This window comes from Lycium barbarum, chromosome 8 (genome assembly GCF_019175385.1).
Source record: "Lycium barbarum isolate Lr01 chromosome 8, ASM1917538v2, whole genome shotgun sequence".
NCBI classification, from domain to species: domain Eukaryota; kingdom Viridiplantae; phylum Streptophyta; class Magnoliopsida; order Solanales; family Solanaceae; genus Lycium; species Lycium barbarum.
The window spans coordinates 128,376,141-128,399,229 of NC_083344.1; the positions used below are offsets into that span (position 1 = coordinate 128,376,141).

Sequence of the window (23,089 nt, forward strand, 5' to 3'; positions counted from 1 at the left end):
AAAAAAGAATTATAGCTTTTTTATATGATGAAGGAAAAGGTCGTCACGATGGAATTTTTTTAGAGGATTGAATGTCTACTATTCAAGAGTGATCAGATAGATAAAAATATTTCTTGCAATCTTAAGTTAATTCTACCAATCTACATTCTCAATGGCAATTTCTTTTAAAAAAAAAATCTCTTAGTATAAATACTCTTTAGTTAACAAGCCAAAGTAAATGTCCTAGAGTTGACCATGCACTTTAACGACAAACTCGACTACCTAAACTCTGGGATTTAGGCAGGATCATTGGATAGAAATCTTATATTGACCATACCTCATAAAGAGGTAGAGATAATATACTCTCCATGCACTTCTAAACCTATAAACGTAGAGATCCAACAGGTTACACATCTAACATTTACATTGAATGTAACTGCATCAATCAAACATATAGCTTACTCGGGAAGTTTGAGTAGAATGAACCATAAATCGTATACATTTTTTATGGTCAATATACCAATCATGCCCGACCCAGTATACAACTAAACCACATATTCAGCTAAAATTTAAAACGTACTAATTACTCAAACTAAACATATGATTAACACTCAGCTAATACAGAGGCTACAGAAATTAAAAGGAAAAAGAAATTACCTTCTTCGGGTGCAGAGAAGTGAGGCTTCGGATCCTTCGATCTACCTCGAACACTTCAAATTCTCCGAATTAATATCCACTCGGATTCGAAGCAGCGAAAAAAAAAGAATGAAAACATGCAATATTTTCTAAATCGATATTTGAACTATATTGCGACTGCTAAAATTATTTTGTATGGATTTTTGGGGTTTTCTCAAAACTCATTCGAAAAGATTTCGTTTTTTTTTTTTTTTCGATCTGATTTTTCAGGGATCCTCAGGTTCCAGAGTTCGTTTTTGCAAGGCGATTTTGGGGGTTCTCCCAGAAACCTCCTCTTCTAAACGATTCCACCCGACTATTTATAGGTTTTTTGTATGTGTAGAAGAAAGAGAGAGAGAGAGAGCGGGAAAGGGAGAGAGAGAGAGGAGCGGGGGGAAACGGAAGAGGAGCGGGGGGAGCAGACGGCGATGGTGGGGTTGGGAGGTGATGAAAAGGAGCGGCGGTGGTGGGGTAAAGGGAACGGCGTGGTGGGGGATGGAGATGATGAATGAGAAGAGAGAGAGGGGAGCGAAGGGAGCGTGCGGCGGATGAAAAATGTTGGGTTGGGTATTTATTTTTTTGGGCTGGGGTGAATTAAAATGTGAGCTGATTTTATGAATTGGTCCAAAAATAGTATGGGTTGATTGGGGTTACTACATTTAAATAACTTGTGTTAAAATATTACTCAATATAAAATATGTAATTATTAGTGTTCAGATAGCAAAAATGGCGTTGTGATAGCCGTGCAATAATATTTCGAAAATCCACAGTAAATAAACACTATTATTTAATTATGCAAATATAAATGCGATGCGTGTGCGTAAGCTGGTAAAATATGTTGAAAATGATAAAGATGTGAATTATAATTATAATAATAATAATAATAATAATAATAATAATAATAATAATAATAATAATAATAATAATAATAATAATAATAATAATAATAATAATAATAATAATAATGATGATGATGATGGCTAGTAACTGTAATAAAATAATGAAATGTCAGTATTGATAAGAGGCTAATAATTATAGTAAAAATATAAATATATATTTTTTAATTTTCCAAAAATATTAGAAGCGTAAATAGGTATTTTGGAGGAGAGGTGGGACAAAATTGGGTGTCAACAGCAGCAAAATGTGGATATCAAGGAACTAGATGAGTTGGACGTCTTAGCATGGTGGAAAAAATACAAGGCAAGTTATCCGATACTCTCAAGAATGGCTCGAGATATCCTTACGGTTCAAGTATCAACCGTGGCTTCGGAGAGTGCATTTAGCCAAGGAAGACAACAAATTGGAGACCATAGACACTCATTATCCGGCTTTAGCTTGCAAGTACTAGTGTGCATTCGCGATTGGATTAGATCGGAGCGATGCAACCAAAACTTAGAAGCGGAGAAAGGCGAAGAGGAAGAGATTGAAGATTTGATAGCAAGTGGATCGGACCAAATGGAAGACTTTGAAGATATCTCCATGGCCGAATATGATATGGGGGAAATTAACCAAATGATTGAGAATTGGTGATTTTATTATTCTACTATTTCTTTGCAACTCATGTATTATTTGGCTCATTGAGCTTTTTTCTACTACATCTTGTAAATAAATGTTATCCAAGAATGAATAAAATATATGGCTCATTGAGCTTTTTTCTATTTACTTGTGTTTATATTTTTACTTATATTAAGTTAGGAATATACCTAAAATATACTAAGAATATACATCTACTTAAATTAAAAACTAGAAAGTTATATACTTGAAAAATAACTAAAATATACTTATAATATAAATATACTTAATTTATAAAATACGAATTTATAAACTTAGAAAAAATTAAGCTATAAATAACTTAAGTTATAATATATAAGTATATATAGTATACATATAACTTAAACATATATATATATATATATATATATATATATATATATAAGTTATAAAAACACACACACATAAATATATATATTTTAGGTATATGTAGTATAACTTAAGCATATAACTTAATATATATATATATATACGTATATGCTGCCTGTATTGCTGTTAGTCAGTTAATATATAAACCTTACTTATAAATAAATATAACATATGTAAATATAACTACAATATACTAATAAATAATTATATATATATAAAAAAAAAAAAGAGGTTTTGCCACTTTTGAACCGGATTGGTCCGGTTTCGGTTATTTAACCGGTAAACCGGAACCGATGGCCGGTTCCGGTTTTTGAACCGGAAACCGGTCGGTTTGTTAACCGGTTACCGATCCGGTCCGGTTCAAACCGGTTAACAGGTTTAGTTGGGACCAAAAGAAATATTGATACCTGTCTCATCTACAAATTAAAACACTTAGATAGGGGTCGTATACTTTAATTATTTTTCTCTTTTATCAGGTGGGTATTTCTCCTCTTTTTAACTTTCATTTTCTTAATTTCCTCCATTTTTCCTTCTTTTGGTGTTTTTGTGACCACCATCTCATTCCAAAAAAGGATGAATTCGACATATTCAAGATTAAGATGAATTGCATGCTTAGTCCTTTGGTATGTAGCAAGGGGCAGAGCTAGCATGAGAAGAGCCGTTTTGGCAGAACTCGGTAACTTTAATCCAACCCGTGTACTCCTCCGTCTGAAAAGCGAAACGTGATAATTATTTTGGAACAGATGGAGTGTATTTATTAATAAATCAACTCTCTCTCTATATATATATATACACATAAATTTCAAATTCAGATCATCATAAACTTTAAATTTTGAATCTGCCTTTGTACGTAGGTTTTTTCAACTTCTTTTTTTTTTTTTGGGGGGAACTTGGCATTATTGAAACTTGAAAGCATTAAAAGATGAGGAGTATTTGGCTTTGGACTACTTGGCGTTGAAAACAAGAAAAAGCTTCTCACTTTCGTCCTCTTTTAATCCATAGATAGGCCAAGTCTCTTTCATTCTCTTTTATTTCTCTGTATACACCTAGCTAATTAACTTACGTACGTAAAACACTTATAGAACAAGATCGAATTGATAGCCAAAGAGAAAGCTGCGTGCCTCTTATATACGCAAAGGTATATGGTTGCCCCCCCAAATAATCATAATATCTCGACACGCTTAAGCCCCTTCTATTGGTTCCTTTTTCTTAATAATCTAGAGATATTGATCCTTTTAAATTTTAGTCGAGGAATTTTCAATTTATATACAGGTAGCTCTATATAACAAAGCTTGATAAAAGAACTTACTCCCTCCGTCATAGTTGTCGTGTTTTTTTATTTACACTCCCTAAAGAAAACATTAATAAGAGTAGCATTTTGACTATTTTACCCCTTTTAAAATATTTCACATGTTATCCGTGTCAACTCCATCAGTGATATGTACTCATCTTAAATGTTGTAATTAATATAACGGAAAAGGTCCAAAAATACCCCTGAACTATTGAAAAAGGCTCATAAATACCCTCCTTCCACCTTTTGGTCTAAAAATACCCTTCCATCCACCTTTTAGGTCTAAAAATACCCTTAAGGTTTGTTTTTGGCTCAAATATACCCCTCAAACTAACAAGTTAAAATTAACTCTTTTAAAAAGCCAAATGGCAATTTGTAATTGGTCAATAATAAAATTCCGTAATTTAAAAAAAAAAATCCAAATTTAAAAAAAAAATTGCCAATAATAAATTTCCAGTAATTTAAAATACCAGATTTAAAAAAAATTGCCAATAATAAAATTCCGTAATTTACATATTTTTTTTAAAAAAAAATTGTGTGGAAGCTTAAAAATTAAAAACTAAAAAATTTAAAAATATGAACGAAACTGTTTTTTTTTTTTTTGCATTTCTTGAATTAATCAACGAAATATGTTTTTTTTTTTGCATTTCGTGAATAAAAAAATGAAATAGGAAATTATAATTTTTTTTTGCATTTCGTGTATTAAAAAATGAAATAGGATAAAAAAAAAAAAATTTCGTTCATATAAAAACGAAATTGGAAAATTGGACAAAATATATTTTCCAATTTTGTTTTTATATGAACAAAATTAATTTTTTTATCCTATTTCATTTTTCAATACACGAAATGCAAAAAAAAATTATAATTTCCTATTTCGTTTTTTTATTCACGAAATGCAAAAAAAAAAACATATTTCGTTGATTAATTCACAAAATGCAAAAAAAAAAAAACAGTTTTGTTCATATTTTTTAATTTTTAAATTAAATAATATATGTGTCCAATCACAAAATGTCATTTGGCTTTTTAAAAGAGTTAACTTTAACTTTATTAGTTTGAGGGGTATATTTGAGCCAAAAACAAACCTTAAGGGTATTTTTAGACCAAAAGGTGGAAGGAGGGTATTTATGAGTCTTTTTCAATAGTTCAGGGGTATTTTTGGACCTTTTCCGTTAATATAAAGATAAAAATGAAGAAAAGGCTACTTAATTTATCTTTATTTTTAAAAATGACAAGTATTTTGAGACGAATATTTTTAGTTAGGATGACAAAGTATCTTGAGTTGGAGGGAGTAAAAAATAAGTTTATAACATGCTATAATTAATTAGTTATTTTTAATTGCAATGATAGAGTAAAAGACGTTTAATGCATGTTTCTAAATTTCACCAACAACAATGATCGGTAAATGCGTGATCTTTCTATACACGACGAGCAGACTTCCAACATGGGAAGCATGCATGTTTGTCAGAAAATAACAGACAATTATTGGATATAATAATCTATAGTGGAAAATACCTAATAACCATTTCCTGAAACAAAGTAGACGGATGTGGTACATGCATGGTGCAATTGCAAATTGACAAGCGACGTCGTTGGTTTCTTCCTACCTACCTCAAAAGGAGTTCAATTATTTTAAAGTAGTGCTTAAGTTATATACATCGCAATAGAAAGGGATTTAACACGTTTACATGTTGTAACAGATGATTTATCTTATTTTTAATATTACAAATCTCATATTTTAAGAAGGCTTATCTATAAATTAAATATCGTTTGAATGACCTAATAATTTAAAAAGATCTTTATTATGCTGACTGTGTATATAATTTAAACTCTTTAAAATGTACTAATAGTGTATTTAGTTTGAGGATAATTCAAACCTATCTAAATGATTGTGACTTCTGATAATTATTTGCAATTGTATTTTCCTCTTAAAGATAAATTTACTTCTATATAGTGTATAATCGGAAGTAATATGTATCTATACAATGATGTACTTGTGTGTACCATATTGTGCATTTACGTGGTTAATATAGCAAAGTATATATTAGCTTTTATTGGATAACATCGATATCGATATCAAAACTTTTAATAGTTCCCTATCTTCAGAAAGAAAATTCATCAACGCCGAAAAAATAAAGTTATGAATTACATGAATGACCAAAGACAAGAAAGTAGAGAGGAACTCTTGTTGGCTTTCTACACTTCTTTCCTTTTTTTAGGTTTATAGATAAAGATGGTATAAAAAGCTCATTAATTCAAACAATTCTCCTTACGTAATTGTTAAGGATCTGTTAACACTTCAAAAACGAATGACAATCATTGTACCATAGAAACATATCAAATCAATAAACATGACACTTCTTTGTTTTTAATTTTATGGTGTAATTATCCCCATATATGTGCCTCGCACGTATCGATATCACCCTGAAATGTAAGATTCTAAGCCAAGAGAAAAGTCTAAAATCTATTTTAAGTGAGACAATTACTATAATGACGTGCTAATGATTGTTTATTAGGGTCTCTCCTCCCTTACTATAATAATGGTTGGTTTCGAAGGACGTACAATATTACTAGTTCATATCCTAAGTATGTCGAAAAGATAACAAATAGGGAAAAAATAACCAAAACATATTTGCTGTGAAGTTGATAATTGAAGAAGAATCAATGGTTAAATGTTTAAACCCATTTTAATAAAAAGAACTATTGCCAAAATTTTGTAGTTCAAGATCCTTAGGCTACCCTAATTTTTGAAGTTCTTTTGATGGCAAATAGGGGTGGCAAAACTAGCCCAAACCCTTTTGATCCGCTCAAGCTTTAATGGGTTCGGGCTAGAGTGATTTTGAAGATGGATTGCTTTGAGCTAGCCCAAGTTGACCCATCACAAATCATTAGCCCAAATTGACCCATCAAATGAGCCCAAACTGACCCATCAATTGTCATCCATTCATAAGTATAAAAGCTTACAAAACATTATTAACTTCTTTTTTAATTATTATTTAAATTTATTTTTGTAATTATTTTTATTTTTTAAAATGTTTATTTTTAATTTTTTTAGGAATTTTTTTTATTCCCTTATATTTCATATTTTACGACTAGTAATTTTTTTTTTTTTGAGTTTTTAATTATTTTGTTTACCAAGGGTCGATGCTTACCGTTCTTTTTAACCTATTTTCAACCCACCTATATACGACACACGTTTGCCACTCTTAATTATGTACAAGACAACCATAAAATTATATAAAAAAGGCAAAGGGGTAAAAAAGAGGAATCTGACAAAATCATTATTCATTACGTTAATTAACATTTAATTTTCTTTTGAATTACTTTTTGGAATAGTTTCGAATATAATTTATGTACTGGAATAACTTATGAGGAAATATTTCAAGTGAATATCTTTATTAATTTTGAGTAAAAGCATACGTTTGAGTTTTTTATATCCAAAAAGTATTTAAAATTAATTTTCAAAACACCGTTTATTTAGAAAAGCATGAGCAAAGAATATTTGCAATAAAAGAATATCGATATTTTAGTTTCTCAAAATGTTGAAAAGGTGGGTTAAGTTGGAGGGGTTGGGTTATGACCCTTCATTTAGCTTATTTTGGCCCAGTCCATTTTAGCCCAAACAAGCTTTGGGCAGGGTTGGTCTTTGACCCACCTATAGGTTAGCCCATCTTAACTTGCCCAACTTTAGCCCAAATGACCCATTTGTCACCCCTATTTGGCAAACATCCTTGCAAACACTTCATATAACAATAACAATCTCATTGTTATTTCTTGAATATAATTGACATCTCTAAATGTAATGTCAACAGCTAAGTAAGAAGACTTGACATCTTTATTATGGTCTTCAGAGCCAAAGAAAGTGTTTACTTCTCGATAACTCGTTTAGCTCCATCCAATGTATTCTTCAGAAGCATTGCAACAGTCATCGGTCCAACACCTCCCGGAACTGGAGTTATCCATCCAGCTACCTTACATGCTTCCTGAAAATCGACATCTCCAACAAGCCTATAACCCGATTTCCTAGTAGGATCATCTACAGCATTTGTTCCTACATCAATTACTGCAGCACCGGGTTTGATCCAGCTGCCTTTGATCTGGAAAAATAAGACAGCAACTTGGTTTAGAGGCCAGCCCTCTTAACTATTGAAAAGGCAACATTCTTGCAGAATAGTTTTAATATTATTTCATTGGGACAGCTCGAGGAAATGACAAAAATGGTCCTTTATCTTTCGTAGTAGGATCAAAATACACCCTTAAGTATCAACTTAGCAATTCTGGTCCTTTAAGGTTTGCCAAGAGTGAGTATTTTCAGACTTCGTCAGATATTTATCAAACTCTGAAAAGTATAATATAATGAATTGAATCAAAATGATACAAAAGGAAGTTTCTAGAAAGTGGGAAGGGAGAAATGAATAGTAATTGTTACCATCATAGCCTGCCCTGCGGCAGCAATAATTATGTCAGCTTCACGAATGATTTTCTCGGGTTCCTTGGTGCGTGAGTGGACTACAGTAACAGTGGCGTCTTCCTTCAGAAGGAGCAAAGAAACTGGTAATCCAACAATATTGCTTCGACCAACCACAACTGCGTTCTTCCCCTTTATGCTAATCCCACTTCGAACTAAAAGCTCGATGCATCCCTGTTTAGCAGAGACCGGATAGGAGTGCTTTTAGAAGACGACACACTATAGTATAGATTTGAAAATAAATTCTTAATGAGGCAGGAGAACTAGAGAATTGGATGTTTCGATCTTCCGTTTCTTAGAATCAATGAAGTTAAATCACATTATTACCTTGGGCGTGCAAGGGAGGAATAAAGGTTGTCTGCCTTTCATTGCAAGCTTGCCAATATTCAGAGGATGAAAGCCATCTACATCCTTTTCCAGACTGATTTCACCTAGAACTCTCTCTTCATTAATATGTTTTGGTAATGGAAGCTGTACCAGTATGCCTGCAGCAATGGACAGAGTGCCTTCAGTTATGCATCATGATATTCTAGAACTATAAAACCCCAAAAAATGCAAGGAATGAGATTTAAGATGGGTGCGGGTGGTACCTAGTGTGTCAAATAGCTTACTTATACCAACTGAAGTGGTACACATTTAGTACAAACATCATAAAGCAATATACAGGTTGCGTGCATAATGGTTGGTTAAAATTATCTGCCACTATTTTTGCCAACAATTAACACAATTGAGTTTATCCAACAGAGCAATTTCTACAACAGCTAGAACCTTATAATTTTCTTTTTGACTAACTACACAGGCATGCACAATGTTGGCTAAGAAAAACTTGATAGTGCGAAAAAAAAAAAAAAAAAGGAGGATTGATGACAAAATAACACCTGCAATATGTCCAACCCAATTACAGACAAACAAAGCTAAATTTCGCCACTGAAAAAACAGAAGTATAACAAAGGAAAATGCAAGAAAGATTAACTTCACATTATCGCAAATGACTAACCATGTACGTCAGGATTAGCATTCAGCTCATGGACCTTGCTAATCACTTCAGCTTCAGCTACATCCTCTGGGAGGTCTATGTCAAAAGACTTGATGCCAAGCTCAGCACAAGACTTTCTCTTCATGTTCACATAACTTTGAGAATCCTTCCTATTTCCTACAATGACAACTGCCAACCCGGGGACCTGAAGAATAACAAAGAACTTGGATATGTGAATACTGAATGACCCATAAAAAGATACTAGTTCATTGCTTCACCAGCCTCAGAATTCAGATGCATCATATACACTTGTAATATGCACTCTTTGAATTATGGTCATTGTAATAACGCGTCATTAGCAGATTAATAGGAAAAAGTATCTGTATATGGACTCACTTAAGCATGCAGATACCCTTGCCAGGGAACTTTTTTTGGTTTTGAAACTGGTAAAGACACATGCCAGCGAACCCTTTTTTTGTTTTGAAACTGGTAAAGACACATGCCAGTTAACTAACCTTCCCATACTTCTCTGAAAGAAGTCGGACTTCAGAAGCAATCTCAGAACGAATAGTTTGAGCAATTGCTTTACCATCAATGATGTTAGCCTTGTGATCTGACGACGACGCCATTGTTACTTCAATCGAGAGATAAATTCCCTATAATTTGAGGACTGCAAATCTCATACCACAAAACATAAGTTAAACAAAAACGTTGGATTAGGGTAAGAGTAGGCATATTCAAAGTCAATATTTTACTACACAATTCAGTACCAATCCAATACATATTGAATCAGCTAGGAAGTAACTTCTGATCTAGTGATACATTACAGTGTGTAGGGATTAGGGGGAGCATAACAGGATGATGGCTTTAAGAAGGCTCATATACGCCTGACTGGAGTGTTTTTGTGGACTGATGATTACATTTTTTCCCTACTTCACTGACACTTGTGCAGTACTTCTCTCATAGGCCATTAGGAAGAAAAATCAATTAGAGAGTGATTAAAAAGGAGTAGAAAAAATAAAGGATTTGATTGAGTGTTCGATTTTAATGCCTAATTAAAGTTGATTAGGTTCGGTTTTGATTTGGATCTGGATCTAATCTTGTTCAGCCAAATTTAAAAACTAAACCTTTTTTTTTTTTTTTTTTTGGTAATTAAAGATTTTATTACCAGGGAAATAATATATACAACCAAACCAGACCCTCTAAAACTGGACAGCCCCAGTTTTAGACTTAACGGAACATCAGCAACACCTAGCAACAACTGCTACCTTTGAAATCAAACACTACCAAAATATCACCTATACTATCTAGGAAGCTAGGGATAAAAATTGAGAGTGACCATCATTCTAGCCAGCCTATGAAAGGTATTTGCTCGACAGAGAACATCCTGTATAATTAGCCTCACAACTTGATCACCAGTCCTGGATGGATTCTGAAAGACTTTGTTATTTCTGAGCTGCCAAATGTAGTAGACTGTGGCTGCCAACGCCATCCTATATACCTCTGCCTTAGAGCCCTTGTTTGCAGCAAAGTTCACAGCCCATTGCAGCTCATTATGCCAGCTCATTGCCTGTCTAGTATATCCTTGCCATTTAAGAATTTTACACCAGATATAAGAAGAGGTAGGACATTCAAAGAAGAGGTGCTGAATTGATTCCTCCGTAGCTTCGCATATTGGACAGGTTTGGTCGTTGATCATGCCCCATTTTAGCAATCTATCCCTAGTATAAAGCTTGCCTTGAATTATGAGATAGAGCACAAATACCCATCTAGGACAGCCAGCATTGTTGCATGTCATTTTCCGCCACCAAACCTTTGGTAAGACTCCCCTTAGCATGTTGTATGTGTGCCGCATGGAGTATGTGGGTGTATGCAGCAAGGTGTCAGGGGTCATACCTGCTTCTATTAGATACTTCCCGGCCTTGATAATCTTGTTAATCATCCAAATGATTGTTTAGCCTCTGTTTCCCAAACTGGTCTATCTTTTACATAGTAAATATGCACCCACTTAATCCAAAGCTTGTCTTTTTTGAGGCATAAGTTCCAGTAGTGTTTAAATGTGGCAGCCCTATTCCATATCATGCAATCAGTAATGTTTAGGCCCCCCACAGTCTTAGGAAGACATAAAGTATCCCACGATATCATTACCGCCTAAACCTAAACCTTTTTTTTTAACAAACAAAATCTTATATATATTTTCTAAACCACAACTACAACATACAAAGTAAGATCACAACATCATAAACTTTCCAATTCAACTTCTGAAAGTAGTTATTTTTAGTGGTAGTAGCCAGATGCTTGAAACAACTGAGAGACCACCACAAATTACTCCCTTATCAATACTACATCTACCTTCAATTGCTGGAGACAAGATTCTTCTACCAATTCCACAAGGTACAGTTCTCAGGCACCCACCAGAGAGGCCGACACTCCATCAGTAAACACCTTTACCACGACTTAACAAGAAGAGATACAAGGGTAGACACTCTTGTCACCAATATAATGTGATAAGTTGAAAAGTAATACTGAGAAGTAATTCTAGACAAATCATAAAACTACACATCATTATATTCACTACAGAGGAGGGGAAAAACCCGAGTGAGATGTCAAGCTTCTGCTATATATAGCTGCATGTAGTTGAAGTAAAGTAAGTCTATGAATGGTTAGGATGGATGAAGCTTGTTATCTTTTCCACGAGGCAACGGAAATGATCATTATTGGGCAGGAAGTAGAAACCTATTGTTGCTTTTGCTTTAGCTATAGTAGATTCACCTCATGCCCTGGTTTCTGCAAACCTTAAACATAAGTCAATTGCCAATCTTGAACAAGATCCAAAATGGCTACGGCGACTAAACTCTTTGGAAAATTAAGTCCTTCAAGGCTTCTAGACCTTGGGCCAAATATATTACAAGCAGGATGGTCCCTATTATAAAAGCTTGAAGAAGCTATGGAAAAACTATGTATCTTATTGAATGTTTGAATGAGCTTAAATACACGTTGGTCCTAAGAATACTATTCTAACTAAAAGAGAACTCTAGAGACTAATCTATACTAAAGGATAAAGCTAAGAGATAAGCATAACGACATAAGGATAGATATAACAGACTCCTAACAATGATAAACGACATCTAGATAATGATGCTCCAATATGCCCCCCTCAAGTTAGGCGAGGTGTTGCTAAGCCTAGCTTGAACAAGTTGCGGTCGAAAGCTGATTTGGCAAGTGCTTTGGTGAGGGTATCAGCTAGCTGGTCAGCACCATGGACATGGACTATGCGAACTCTGTTGTGTTCAACATTCTTGCGCACAAAGTGGAAATCCACCTCAACATGTTTCATACGACCATGAAGGACAGGGTTCTTGCTCAAGAAGATGACACCAATGTTGTCACAATAAATTGTCGGAACTTCCGTTGGCTTTAGACGCAACTCAATCAGCAAGTTGTGCACCCAGAGTGTTTCAGCAAGGGCATGAGCCACAGCTCTATATTCAGCCTCTGTGGAAGAGCGAGCTACAGTCTGTTGCTTTCGTGAGCACCAACTAATTGGGTTTTGGCCAAGAAACAGTATATACCCAGAGGTGGAGCTCCTGTCATCGAGATCACCAGCCCAATCGGCATCAGGTACATATGGAGATTGAGATCGACATCCGGAGATACACGGAGGCCAAATTCGCTTGTACCACAAAGATATCTGAGCACTCTTTTGACAACTTTCCAGTGAAGTTCAGATGGTGCTTGCATAAATTGAGAGAGCTTATTAATTGCATAAGCTATGTCCGGCCTGGTGAAAGAGAGGTATTGGAGCTTGCCAATAACTCAACGATAGCGAGTGCCGTCTGTCAACTTGGCTCCATCATCGCGTTTGAGCACCTCAGTTGCACTCACAGGAGTTTTGGCACTTTTGCAATCAGACATGAGTTCGTCATTCAGGATTTCATTGACATAGTTAGCTTGTGAGAGCACAAAGCCATGGGAATTCCGAATGACCTCAACACCCAGGAAGAATGTGAGTTTCCCAAGGTCTTTTATCGAGAACCGAGCAGCAAGAAAGGAAATAACATGATTCACACTAGTAGTGTTGCTGCCAGTGATGATGATGTCGTCAACATAAACCAGAAGGAACGTGACATCGCCGAGACCATGTCGAACAAATAAAGAGCTATCAGATTCTGTCTTGATGAAGCCCATTGAGAGCAGATGACCCTTAAGCGCGGTGTACCAAGCTCGAGGTGCTTGCTTCAGGCCATAAATGGCCTTGCGCAGCTTACACATGTGAGAAGGAGTTACCTTGTCTGCAAATCCGGGAGGCTGCATCATGTACACTTCCTCATCAAGGTCGCCTTGAAGGAAGGCATTATTGACGTCCAGTTGACGAAGCGACCAGTGAAAGCGAAGAGCAATGGACAGGATGATGCGCACTGTGGTAGGTTTGACAACAGGGATGAAAGTAGCATGAAAGTCAATTCCGGGTCTCTGAGTAAAGCCCTTCGCAACCAGCCGCGCCTTGTAGCGATCAACGGAACCATCTGCTTTCCATTTGATCCTAAAAAGCCACTTACAAGCCACAATATTTTTAGAAGGATCATGTGGAACAAGTTCCCAAGTCCGGTTTTTCATTAAAGCATCAAGTTCATGTTTCATCGCTTCGCGCCACTCGGGGTATTTTTGTGCTTGTTTCAACAGTAGTGGGTGTGATAATGGGGGTCAAGTTGGCTAGGTAATCAAAGATTTGTTTAGGTTTGCTGATGTTGTTCTGGGACCTAGTGACAACACGGTTTACGGGAGACGGACAGTGAGGCGGGGATGGGGCCAGTTCTGGGGCAGGTTGGCGTGAAGCCATGGATGGTAATGGGGGAGGATTTCTACGTTGATATACTAAGCGTGGGGTTGTGGAACTGGTTGTAGGTTTGGCTGTGGGTGTAGACGTATTTATAGGTGGGGATTGGGGTTGTATAGATGAGGGTAGAATTGGGGATGGACTGAAACTTAGGTTCTGGGAATTAGGAATTGTAGTAGGAGAGGGAGAGAGAGTCTTACCTGAAGAAGAAGTCTGCAAAGGCTCTGAAATTGTTTCATCCGCTGGTGGAGACTCGAAAAACTTGGACTGCGAGGTAGAGTTGGAGGAGGGGACTGCTGGAGAAGACGCAGTGGATTGGGACACAATATTTTGCTTGGGTGCGTCAACATTGAGGGGTTGGGGCAGAACTGGAATAATGGGAAGGGGAGGGGGGATTTTGCAAGAATTAGTAATTGTAGTATCAGTCCATTCCAAGTTAGAACGCTTAAATGTAATATTGGAGAACAAGGTTTTAAAAGGAAAATTATTCTCAACAAACCTTACATCGCGGGATAAATAAACCTTAGACGTATTTGGATCAAAACACTGGTGACAATGGTGGGATAATGAGAATCCGAGATAGATACATGGTGTGGATCTGGGTTCGAGTTTATTTTTGGAGTAGGGTTTAAGCCATGGATAGCATAAGCAACCAAAAATTCGGAGGGAACTGTAATCAGGTGGTTTTCTAAGTAATCGGTGGAACGGGGATTGATTATCTAACTGAGAAGTGGGCAAACGATTAATGAGGTAGACAGCATGATGACACGCAAAAGACCAAAACTGGGGTGGAAGAGACGCCTCATGTAAGATTGTTCTTGCAGTTTCGACGATATGACGATGTCGACGCTCCGCAAGGGCAACTCGTTGGGGCGTATAGGGTGAGGTAGAAAGGTGTTCAATGCCGTGAAGAGAGAGATAAGAATCAAGACTTTTATACTCTCCTCCGCCATCAGTGTAAAGTGATAAAATTTTGGTGTCAAAGTGTTTTTCCATCAGAGGATGGAATTTTTGAAAAAGTTCTTTAACTTCACTTTTATTCTTTAGAGTGTAAAGCCAAGTGTATTTGGTAGATTGATCAACAAAAATACAGTAATACAATTTTTTGTCGAGAGATAAAACTGGTGATGGCCCCCATAAGTCACTGAAAATAATTTGAAGCGGTTTAGAGCTACACAAAGTTGCTAAATGGATGCCGATGGGCTTTATTAGATAAGCAGGAATTACAATGAGAAAAATTGTCTCGCTCATGAAATGGTAGCGAGAATTTATTTAAAATAAACCTAAGAACTCTAGAGTGGGGGTGACCCAGTCGTTGATGCCAAGTGGTGAGGGGAGTGGATGAGACGGGCATGTGAGCTTGAGGATGTGAGACAGGCCACTCATACAGTCCATTGTTGTTCCGACCGTGCACCAACGGTTTGCGCGTTTTCAGATCCTTCACAAAAAAATCAAAGGGGAAAAATTCAATAGACTTTAGGTTATCTTGACAAAATTTGGAAACAGAGAGAAGGTTGCGTTTAATGGATGGGGCACACAAAGTGTCGGTTAGTTTAAAAACATTATTTGATGCATTTAAATGAGTAGAACCAGTGTGTGAAATGGGAATTTTGTTACCATCACCCATGGAGACGTCCTCGTTACTGTTATACGGTTTTAGGTTGTGCGGCTCCGTTGTGATGTGGTGAGTGGCTCCTGAGTCGACTACCCAAGGGTTGGTGGAAGCATTGAATCCAGCAGCATAGTTGGCGAAGGCCTAAAGGTGATCATGGGATTTAGAGCGGCAAACATTGGCGGTGTGGCCAATCCTGTTACATAGTTGGCAACGAACAACAGTATTTGGGCTCGTGTTTGGCTGTCGCTGTGGTTGAGTACTAGAGCGTGAATTCTAGCACCCATTCTGGAAATTATTGTTCTGCCTGCGATTGTTGCGATAATTTGTATTTGTGGCAACTGCAGCAGTGATGGGGCTGGATAGTTTCTTAGCATCCTCGTGACGGAGGAAGAGTTCATGGTCCAGTAACTTTTCAAAGAGTTCCTCATAGGTGACATTTGTGTCACGTGCACGAATGGCAGCAGAGATCTCACGAAACTTAGGGCCCAGACCACTGAGTATTTTGACGATGAGTTCGGGGTTGGACACAGGGGCACCGGCGGTGGCTAACTCATCTGAGAGGGACCGAATAGTTTGAAGATATTCGGTGATGGAGCGAGAGTCTTTAGTGATGCGGGCAAGTTGATCACGCAGGCTGAAGACCCTGGTTTGAGACCTATTTGCATAGGTGGTATGCAAGGCGTCCCAAGCCGTTTTTGCCGAGTCGACTGCAGCAACAGTGGAGGCAATGGTGGGTTCAACAGAGGCCATAAGGGCGTTCTGAATGAGTTGGTCCTGACGGAACCAAGGTAAAAAAGCAGGATTGGGTGATATGTTTGTGCCAAGGGTGATAGTGCGACTCGGGGCCGGAGTGGTCCCATCAAGATGACCGAAAAGATTGTAGCCACACATAAGCATGGAAAATTGAGCTTTCAGGTGGCAAAGTTATGGCCACCGCTGAGTTTGATAGGTAATTGGGAAGCAGGATTGAACTGAATAATGATGTTGGTACCGGTTGTGTTGTCAGCATTGACAACTCTGAAATTGTTGTTGTTGCCATTGGTACCCATCTGAGTATGTTGGAGAGGGAAAAAAAAAAAATTGGATCGTACTCGTTAGAGTTGTGTTGGCTGTGATACCATATAAAAGCTTGAAGAAGCTATGGAAAAACTGTAATGTTTGAATGAGCTTAAATACATGTTGTTGCTAAGAATACTATTCTAACTAAAAGAGAACTCTAGAGACTAATCTATACTAAAGGATAAAGCTAAGAGATAAGCATAACGACATAAGGATAGATATAACAGACTCCTAACAATGATAAACGACATCTAGATAATGATGCTCCAATACCTATCTTCCCCTTCTGGTAGATATGCCCTCCAGTACCGATCCATGTCTTGAACTGTTACAAAGTATTTCCCATCCAATCTACTCTCAGATTCGGTCCTCTTTTGCCCACCAAACATTGGATGAAGAAGAATATTTCCCGATACCTCGACATCTGCTTCAGCAGTCCTCACAGCAACATCGTGAGCAATATTACCACCAGAACTGTCACCTGCCATGTAGACATGAACTTTCAAATGCTTACCACTCTGAACCCATGGCCTTAATTGGACCCATTTAAGAGCAGCCCATCCATCATCATATGCACAAGGATAGAGATTCTCAGGTGATTGCCGGCAATTCTCAGAAACAACAACAGCCTTGCAAATGCTAACAATATGACGGCAAAATGTATCATAAATAGCACTATCGGCTGAAGAATGAGTGTTGCTTCCACCGTGGGAGAAAATAATTACAGGAACAATTTCTATGGTGCTCAAAGGTTTTTCAAGCTCTACTTTACCCCAATAAGCCTCATTTTGGGGGGCAGGTCTATAGACACAGTTAAGTAGGCTTGTAGCCCGAAGTCCCAAACAAGTACATCAAAATAGTAAACACCATCAACTGGAATCGAGTTAGCAGGGACTTTCCTTTCCAGGAACTCAGCCAAATCGCGGTTGAATGTGCCATCAGACTGGCGAAGCATGTTGTAAGCCAACTTGAAATTGGATATAAGCATCCATGTATTAAGAGGAACCACCCTCTTCGCTAGTGTTGATCTCATTACTGCCCACCATGACTATTGGTAAAGACTCAACTTTGGACAAGAAACTTAAAAGGGTGCACTGATCTTCAAGACTACGAGTCGATGAGCTTCATAATGAGTCAATGGAGAACAGTGATCCAAAGACTGGAGTTGGGTTGTGGGGTTTGATTCCTCGTTTTGTGCTAACTAAAACCAGAAGAGACACTTCTCAAAACAACAACGGTCTCCCCAGAAAAGAACACAGCACAAATGTCACAGCAAGGGGACCGCAGGAGAAGGCAAAGAGTAGAGAGAAACCCCAAAATTCGAACTTTAAGACGTGGAGAACTTACAAAAACACACACGCAGAGAGAAAGAGAGTGAAATAGATGAAGACCAAAAGGGGAATAGAGAGAGAGAGAGAGGAAATCCATCTAAACTTTCATTATCTCAGTCATAACCATAGTTCGTAGAGATGCAATGTGCAGAAAAGCACAACTTAGTATAACAGGCACAGTTTTTAAGAAAAGCGAAACTTTGCGCCACAGTGCTCTCAATAAGTTTAGGCTGAATTGGAAAATTCAACAATTGAGGTCCATTTTCAGGTACGAAAATGGACAGTTAACAATGCTGGTAGTTGGTTCTACTACAGAAACCAATGAGGTTTAGTTACTAAAGGTTCTCAATTGGTTGAAAAAAATTTAGTAGCATCTCCGTTTGAATTTTTCACATAAACTAATTAGAAAAGAAAAACAATTCAAAGTGACTTCCATTAGCATTGATTGCTGGAAATACCTAAAGCATTTCTCAATTGTTTAGCCATATACATTCTTAAGTTTAGCACCTTCAATAGGCCTCAATCTCAAACTAGCTGGGATCAACTAATGAACCTCCATATCCTTTCATTGCTTTTTTACCCATTTCACTCCAACACTGGTAAATAATTTACTGTTATTATCACATTCTAGAATACTGAGAAAACCAACCATATAATTCAAGAAAGAATAGTCAATCAACCCCACTTAACATATACACTAAAAAGATAAAAATCCATTTTTTTTTCCTAATTGTTCTAAAAGCCGATTTTCTTCAATTGGCAGTAAATAACTCAGTTCAGCGGAGTCCAATCAAATAGTCTATTAAGCTCAAACCGGTTGCTTCAAAGCATTTATGTCGAAACTACTCGTTCACTCAGATCATTTAATCAATCAAACATATCATCTAAGCCTGAGTCCCAATATATTTTCATAATTTGACAATCTTTTACACTAGTCATTAACCTACAACAACCCCAATATAAATCTGATTCTCATAGTATCACCTTAATTTTAGTGAGAACATTCTAAAGACTCGAGCTTTATCTTGACTTTGACAATCACACAGACACATAATAAAGTAGTAAGCTAAATTTTACTTATCCATTAATGGGGTTCTAGCTAGACAAAGTAGAGATTTCAAATTGAATTTGCACTAGTTGGATATACAATAATTCAACTGATTAGCAACAATAGAGTCAGTTACTTTCCAATTACCATAGTTCAAGAACAGGAAAAATCTAGACAAAAAGATCTAATTAAGTTCATAATGGTTGCTTAAAAGCATTAATCTTGAAATTAATTGTTCACACAGATTATTTAATCAACCCAAAAATCTACAAGAACCCTCCTTTATAATCAAATTCAGTGCCATAATGCAATTTAATCAGATATAAATGGGAAAAAAATTAAATCTTTAACACTAAAGAAACAGTAAGGATTTGATACTTACAGCAAAGAAATCTTGAAATTGGTACGTCAGATCCGTAAGAAAAAAAGTGGGAGAAATTGCAATAAAATCTTTGGCTTAATGTGGAGCTGACTTGAAGTGGGACTATTCAAGTGTGAAAAATACTATTCACTCTTTTTTCTTCTCTGAAAATTAAAAAAATGTGGATAGAGATATTTTTGATGCCCAGTGACTGGAAAACATGAAAATTACCAAAACGAGGTTATTTTTTATTTATTTTGGACAACAAAATTACGAAAAGGAGAATTATAGCCTGTTTGACCAAGCTTTTTTTCCCCCCAAAAGTACTTATTTTTTTAATAAGTGCTTATTTAAAAAAAAGTAAGGTGTTTGGCCAAGCTTTTGGGAGAAAATAAGTGCTTTTGGGAGAAAATAAGTGTTTTTGGGGAGTAGCAGAAGCAGTTTTTCAGAAGCTAAAAAAAATAGTTTTTGCCCAAAAGCACTTTTTTTAAAAGTACTTTTGAAAAAAATACACGTAGAAGCACTTTTTAAAAGTTTGGTCAAATAATAATTGCTGCTCAAAAGTACTTTTTAAATTAATTAGTCAAATAAAAACTGCTTTTAGCCAGAAGTACTTTTGAAAATAAACTATTTTTAGAATCTTGGCCAAACAGGCTATTAGATAGTCTGAAATACGTATAGTTACTTTATTTTATTTTTTTACAGGTGAAATACGTAGTAACTTCTAAATAATGTCACTTATACTTTTTTAGATGAGAAACATATTTGTGTTCTAAACAAAAACGAAAATTGCTAGTTATTTTTTCTTTTGTTCCTTTTAAAATCGTTTTTGGAGAGGATATGTCCCAGGGGAGGGGTGGCACGGCACATTTTTAATCAATTCTCCATTTGATTATTTAAAAATGGCTAAAAGAAATTCCTTTTTTTGGTCGAATAATCTCTAATAATGTTCAGAATTGCTTCATTTTCTGGCATATATGACTTGGGTGGGCATTTTGGCCATCGGATTTGATATGAAAATTCCGATTTGGATTTTCAATTTTCAAATTGAAGAAATTACAATCCAAATCCAATCAAAATAAGCTTGGACCGGATTGGATTTTTAAGTTCGGTTTTGGATTAATCGGTTCGGATATTTTTCGATTTTCGGTTTTGACTTTTGAGCCTTTAAAGCAGGCTTATTACGAACAAAATTTATGTGCCCCATTTACCAAGTTAGAGGCCTTAGCATGATGTGAATTTAAATATGTGGATTCAGCAAAGAGTTGTTACCAGTAAATCAAAACGTATCAAGTCACATAGTTCAGTTATACATTAGTACTGCGCACATATAATATGAGTAGGGCTAAATATTAGGTATACAAATTTCGGCTTTTCGGATATCCAAAAGTTCAAAGTAATAAACCCGATATCCAATCCGAAATCCAAAAATTTTAAACATAAAATTCAAAGTCCAGTCCAGAAACCAAAAATCAAAACCAAATATCCAAAAATTTCGAATTTCGGGTTGACCCAAACTATGCCCACTTCTATATAGGACTATCAGAGAATAATTCAACTAATGAACACTGAACCGGTGGACTTCTCAGCATAGTAAAATAAGAGCAGCCCGATGCAGTAAGCTTCCGCAAAGTACGGGATCCGGGAAAGGACCGAACCACAAGAATCAATTGCAAGCAGCCTTACCCTGCATTTCTACAAGAGATTATTTTCATGGCTCGATAATTTGTAATTAGTTAGGTTTAGAAGCAAAAGCAAAGAATTATTGTACGATATTTGTTAGATCCTAAACTATGATCTTAAGATGTAATGAAAATCAAGACAGGTTTGGTTTCGCACTGAAGAGGAGTCTATGTAGGAAATAAACCAAAATTAGAAACTTGAGTTGTTTAGGATTTAGTTTATTTAATTCATGTCAGTTATTTATTTGTCAAATTTATATTGAAATGGTTTTCTCATCCTAGTCTATTTCATTTTTCTAGTATTATAAATACATGTACTCTGTCACATATTCTCTTATAGTGAGATTTAAGAGTTTTGAGTAATTAAGTTAAGACTGTTACGTACCTTTTTCTTTAGTTTGATAAGTTTCTTCTATATCGTCATTGTTGGATCTTTCACTTGTGCATTATTCCCTTAGCTGAGTTTTGCAAAATCGATACCTTCGATTGTGAATTAGTTAAAACAAGAAACACAATGGCTTCAGAGGCCTCAACTACTCTATCGATTTTCATTGATAAACCAGTAGTTCCTGGTGATGTTCTTTTGGATCTTTCGAACATAACTGACCAAACCATTACACTGCATGGCGGCCTCCAACAGGATCATGATGCTATAACTGTCGTCAAAACAGGTATTTTGAGTTGAAAGCTCACACAAGAGATATACCTACCGCGGGGGATACTGTCTTTGGGATTGTGGTGGACATACGCGCAGATGGTTTTTTGTGGACATAAAAGGGCCAATGGCGGCATCCTTGCCAGTGATAGCATTTGAAGGGGGGGCTAGGAGACATACCCAAATCTGACGTAGGTACTCTAATTTATGCGCGTGCTGTGAAGGCCAGTACTGGAAGGAACACTGAGTTATCGTGCATGATGCTTCTGGAAAAGCTGCCGAGTTGGGCACCCTCAAAGATGGCTGTATGTTTGAATCATCAACTGGTTTATCGCGGATGTTATTGAGCTCACCAACATGTCCAGTACTTGAAGGTCTTGGAAAGAAGCTAGCTTTTGAGATTGTTGTTAGTTTAAATTAATGGCCGTGTGTGGGTAAATGCTGAACACAAATCGTCGATCATCCTTGTTGCAAATGCAATAATGACCTCCGATTCCTTTATTCTCTCCAGGGAGCTCCAGGGAGATTCACAACGAAGTGTTTTAAGTCAGCAATGAGACCACTCAATTTACAACAAGACACTAAACCAGGAGACGAGAGAACTAAATTCTTATGCAGAAGCTCATGAAAAAGAGCCAGTGAACGTCGTTCCATCATGCTGTCCATGGCTGTTAGCCTGTTACTAACAACTATTTGATATTCATCTGATCAACCTAAGCTTTATCCGCAATTGCTGCCATGATGCTTCACGGACAACAGCTTACCTCAATAAGAAATATAAAATTTTATGGAAATCCAGCACTGCTTATGCAACCATGGAACAGATCAGCTTTTCTCAGAGAACCATATTGACCAATATACTTATCAAAATGTTGTTACTGCTGACTCTGCGGCCACTTATGACATTACTGCTCTCAAAACCGAGATCTCAGTCATTATTGGTCACTTGTAGCTGATAGGGGTTAAATTAGACTGCAACATGGAGGCTGATAAGAGAAACTAAGAATCAGTACTTAACATCCCTCATGTAATTGTAAAGGCTCTCATAGCAATAACATATTTTGGTTCAAGCATTTGCTCATATGATTTAACTAAAGAGGGAGCCATTTTCATTGTTACTGTTCCGCAACTCAATCATAGATGATGGAATCGTCAAAGATTTGACCTATTCGAACTTTGTCTGTAACTCGCTAGA

General features: G+C 36.4%; 2 protein-coding genes and 2 pseudogenes across 2 annotated transcripts; 1 reads left to right on the forward strand and 3 right to left on the reverse strand.

Annotated features, from left to right (window-relative positions):
- Nucleotides 1–7,579: 7,579 nt before the first annotated feature.
- Nucleotides 7,580–19,770, reverse strand: LOC132607326 (bifunctional protein FolD 2). The gene is made up of 6 exons (XM_060321263.1): nucleotides 19,579–19,770; nucleotides 9,822–9,976; nucleotides 9,328–9,511; nucleotides 8,658–8,815; nucleotides 8,292–8,504; nucleotides 7,580–7,959 (listed from the first exon to the last, which is right to left on the reverse strand). Exons 2-6 carry the CDS (start codon nucleotides 9,933–9,935, stop codon nucleotides 7,729–7,731), a joined length of 900 nt encoding a protein of 299 aa, XP_060177246.1. The 5' UTR covers nucleotides 9,936–9,976; nucleotides 19,579–19,770; the 3' UTR covers nucleotides 7,580–7,728.
- On the reverse strand, nucleotides 9,985–19,548 carry LOC132607327 (gibberellin receptor GID1B-like; annotated as a pseudogene).
- Nucleotides 10,622–11,104, reverse strand: LOC132608330 (uncharacterized). The gene has a single exon (XM_060322365.1). The coding sequence runs from the start codon at nucleotides 11,102–11,104 to the stop codon at nucleotides 10,622–10,624; it is 483 nt and encodes a 160-aa protein (XP_060178348.1).
- A 1,637-nt stretch (nucleotides 19,771–21,407) lies between the features above and the next one.
- Nucleotides 21,408–22,999, forward strand: LOC132607329 (uncharacterized; annotated as a pseudogene).
- The last annotated feature ends 90 nt before the right edge of the window (nucleotides 23,000–23,089 follow it).

Bases quoted from the DNA above. Each gene is read 5' to 3' on its own strand.
- LOC132607326 (XM_060321263.1), bottom strand. From the start codon at position 9,935: ATGGCGTCGTCGTCAGATCACAAGGCTAACATCATTGATGGTAAAGCA. The intron at 8,505-8,657 runs GTAATAATGTGA...TCTGCTAAACAG, and splicing joins TCCTCCCTTGCACGCCCAAG to GGATGCATCGAGCTTTTAGT. The intron at 7,960-8,291 runs GTAACAATTACT...TTATTTTTCCAG, and splicing joins CCGCAGGGCAGGCTATGATG to ATCAAAGGCAGCTGGATCAA.
- LOC132608330 (XM_060322365.1), bottom strand. From the start codon at position 11,104: ATGACATGCAACAATGCTGGCTGTCCTAGATGGGTATTTGTGCTCTAT.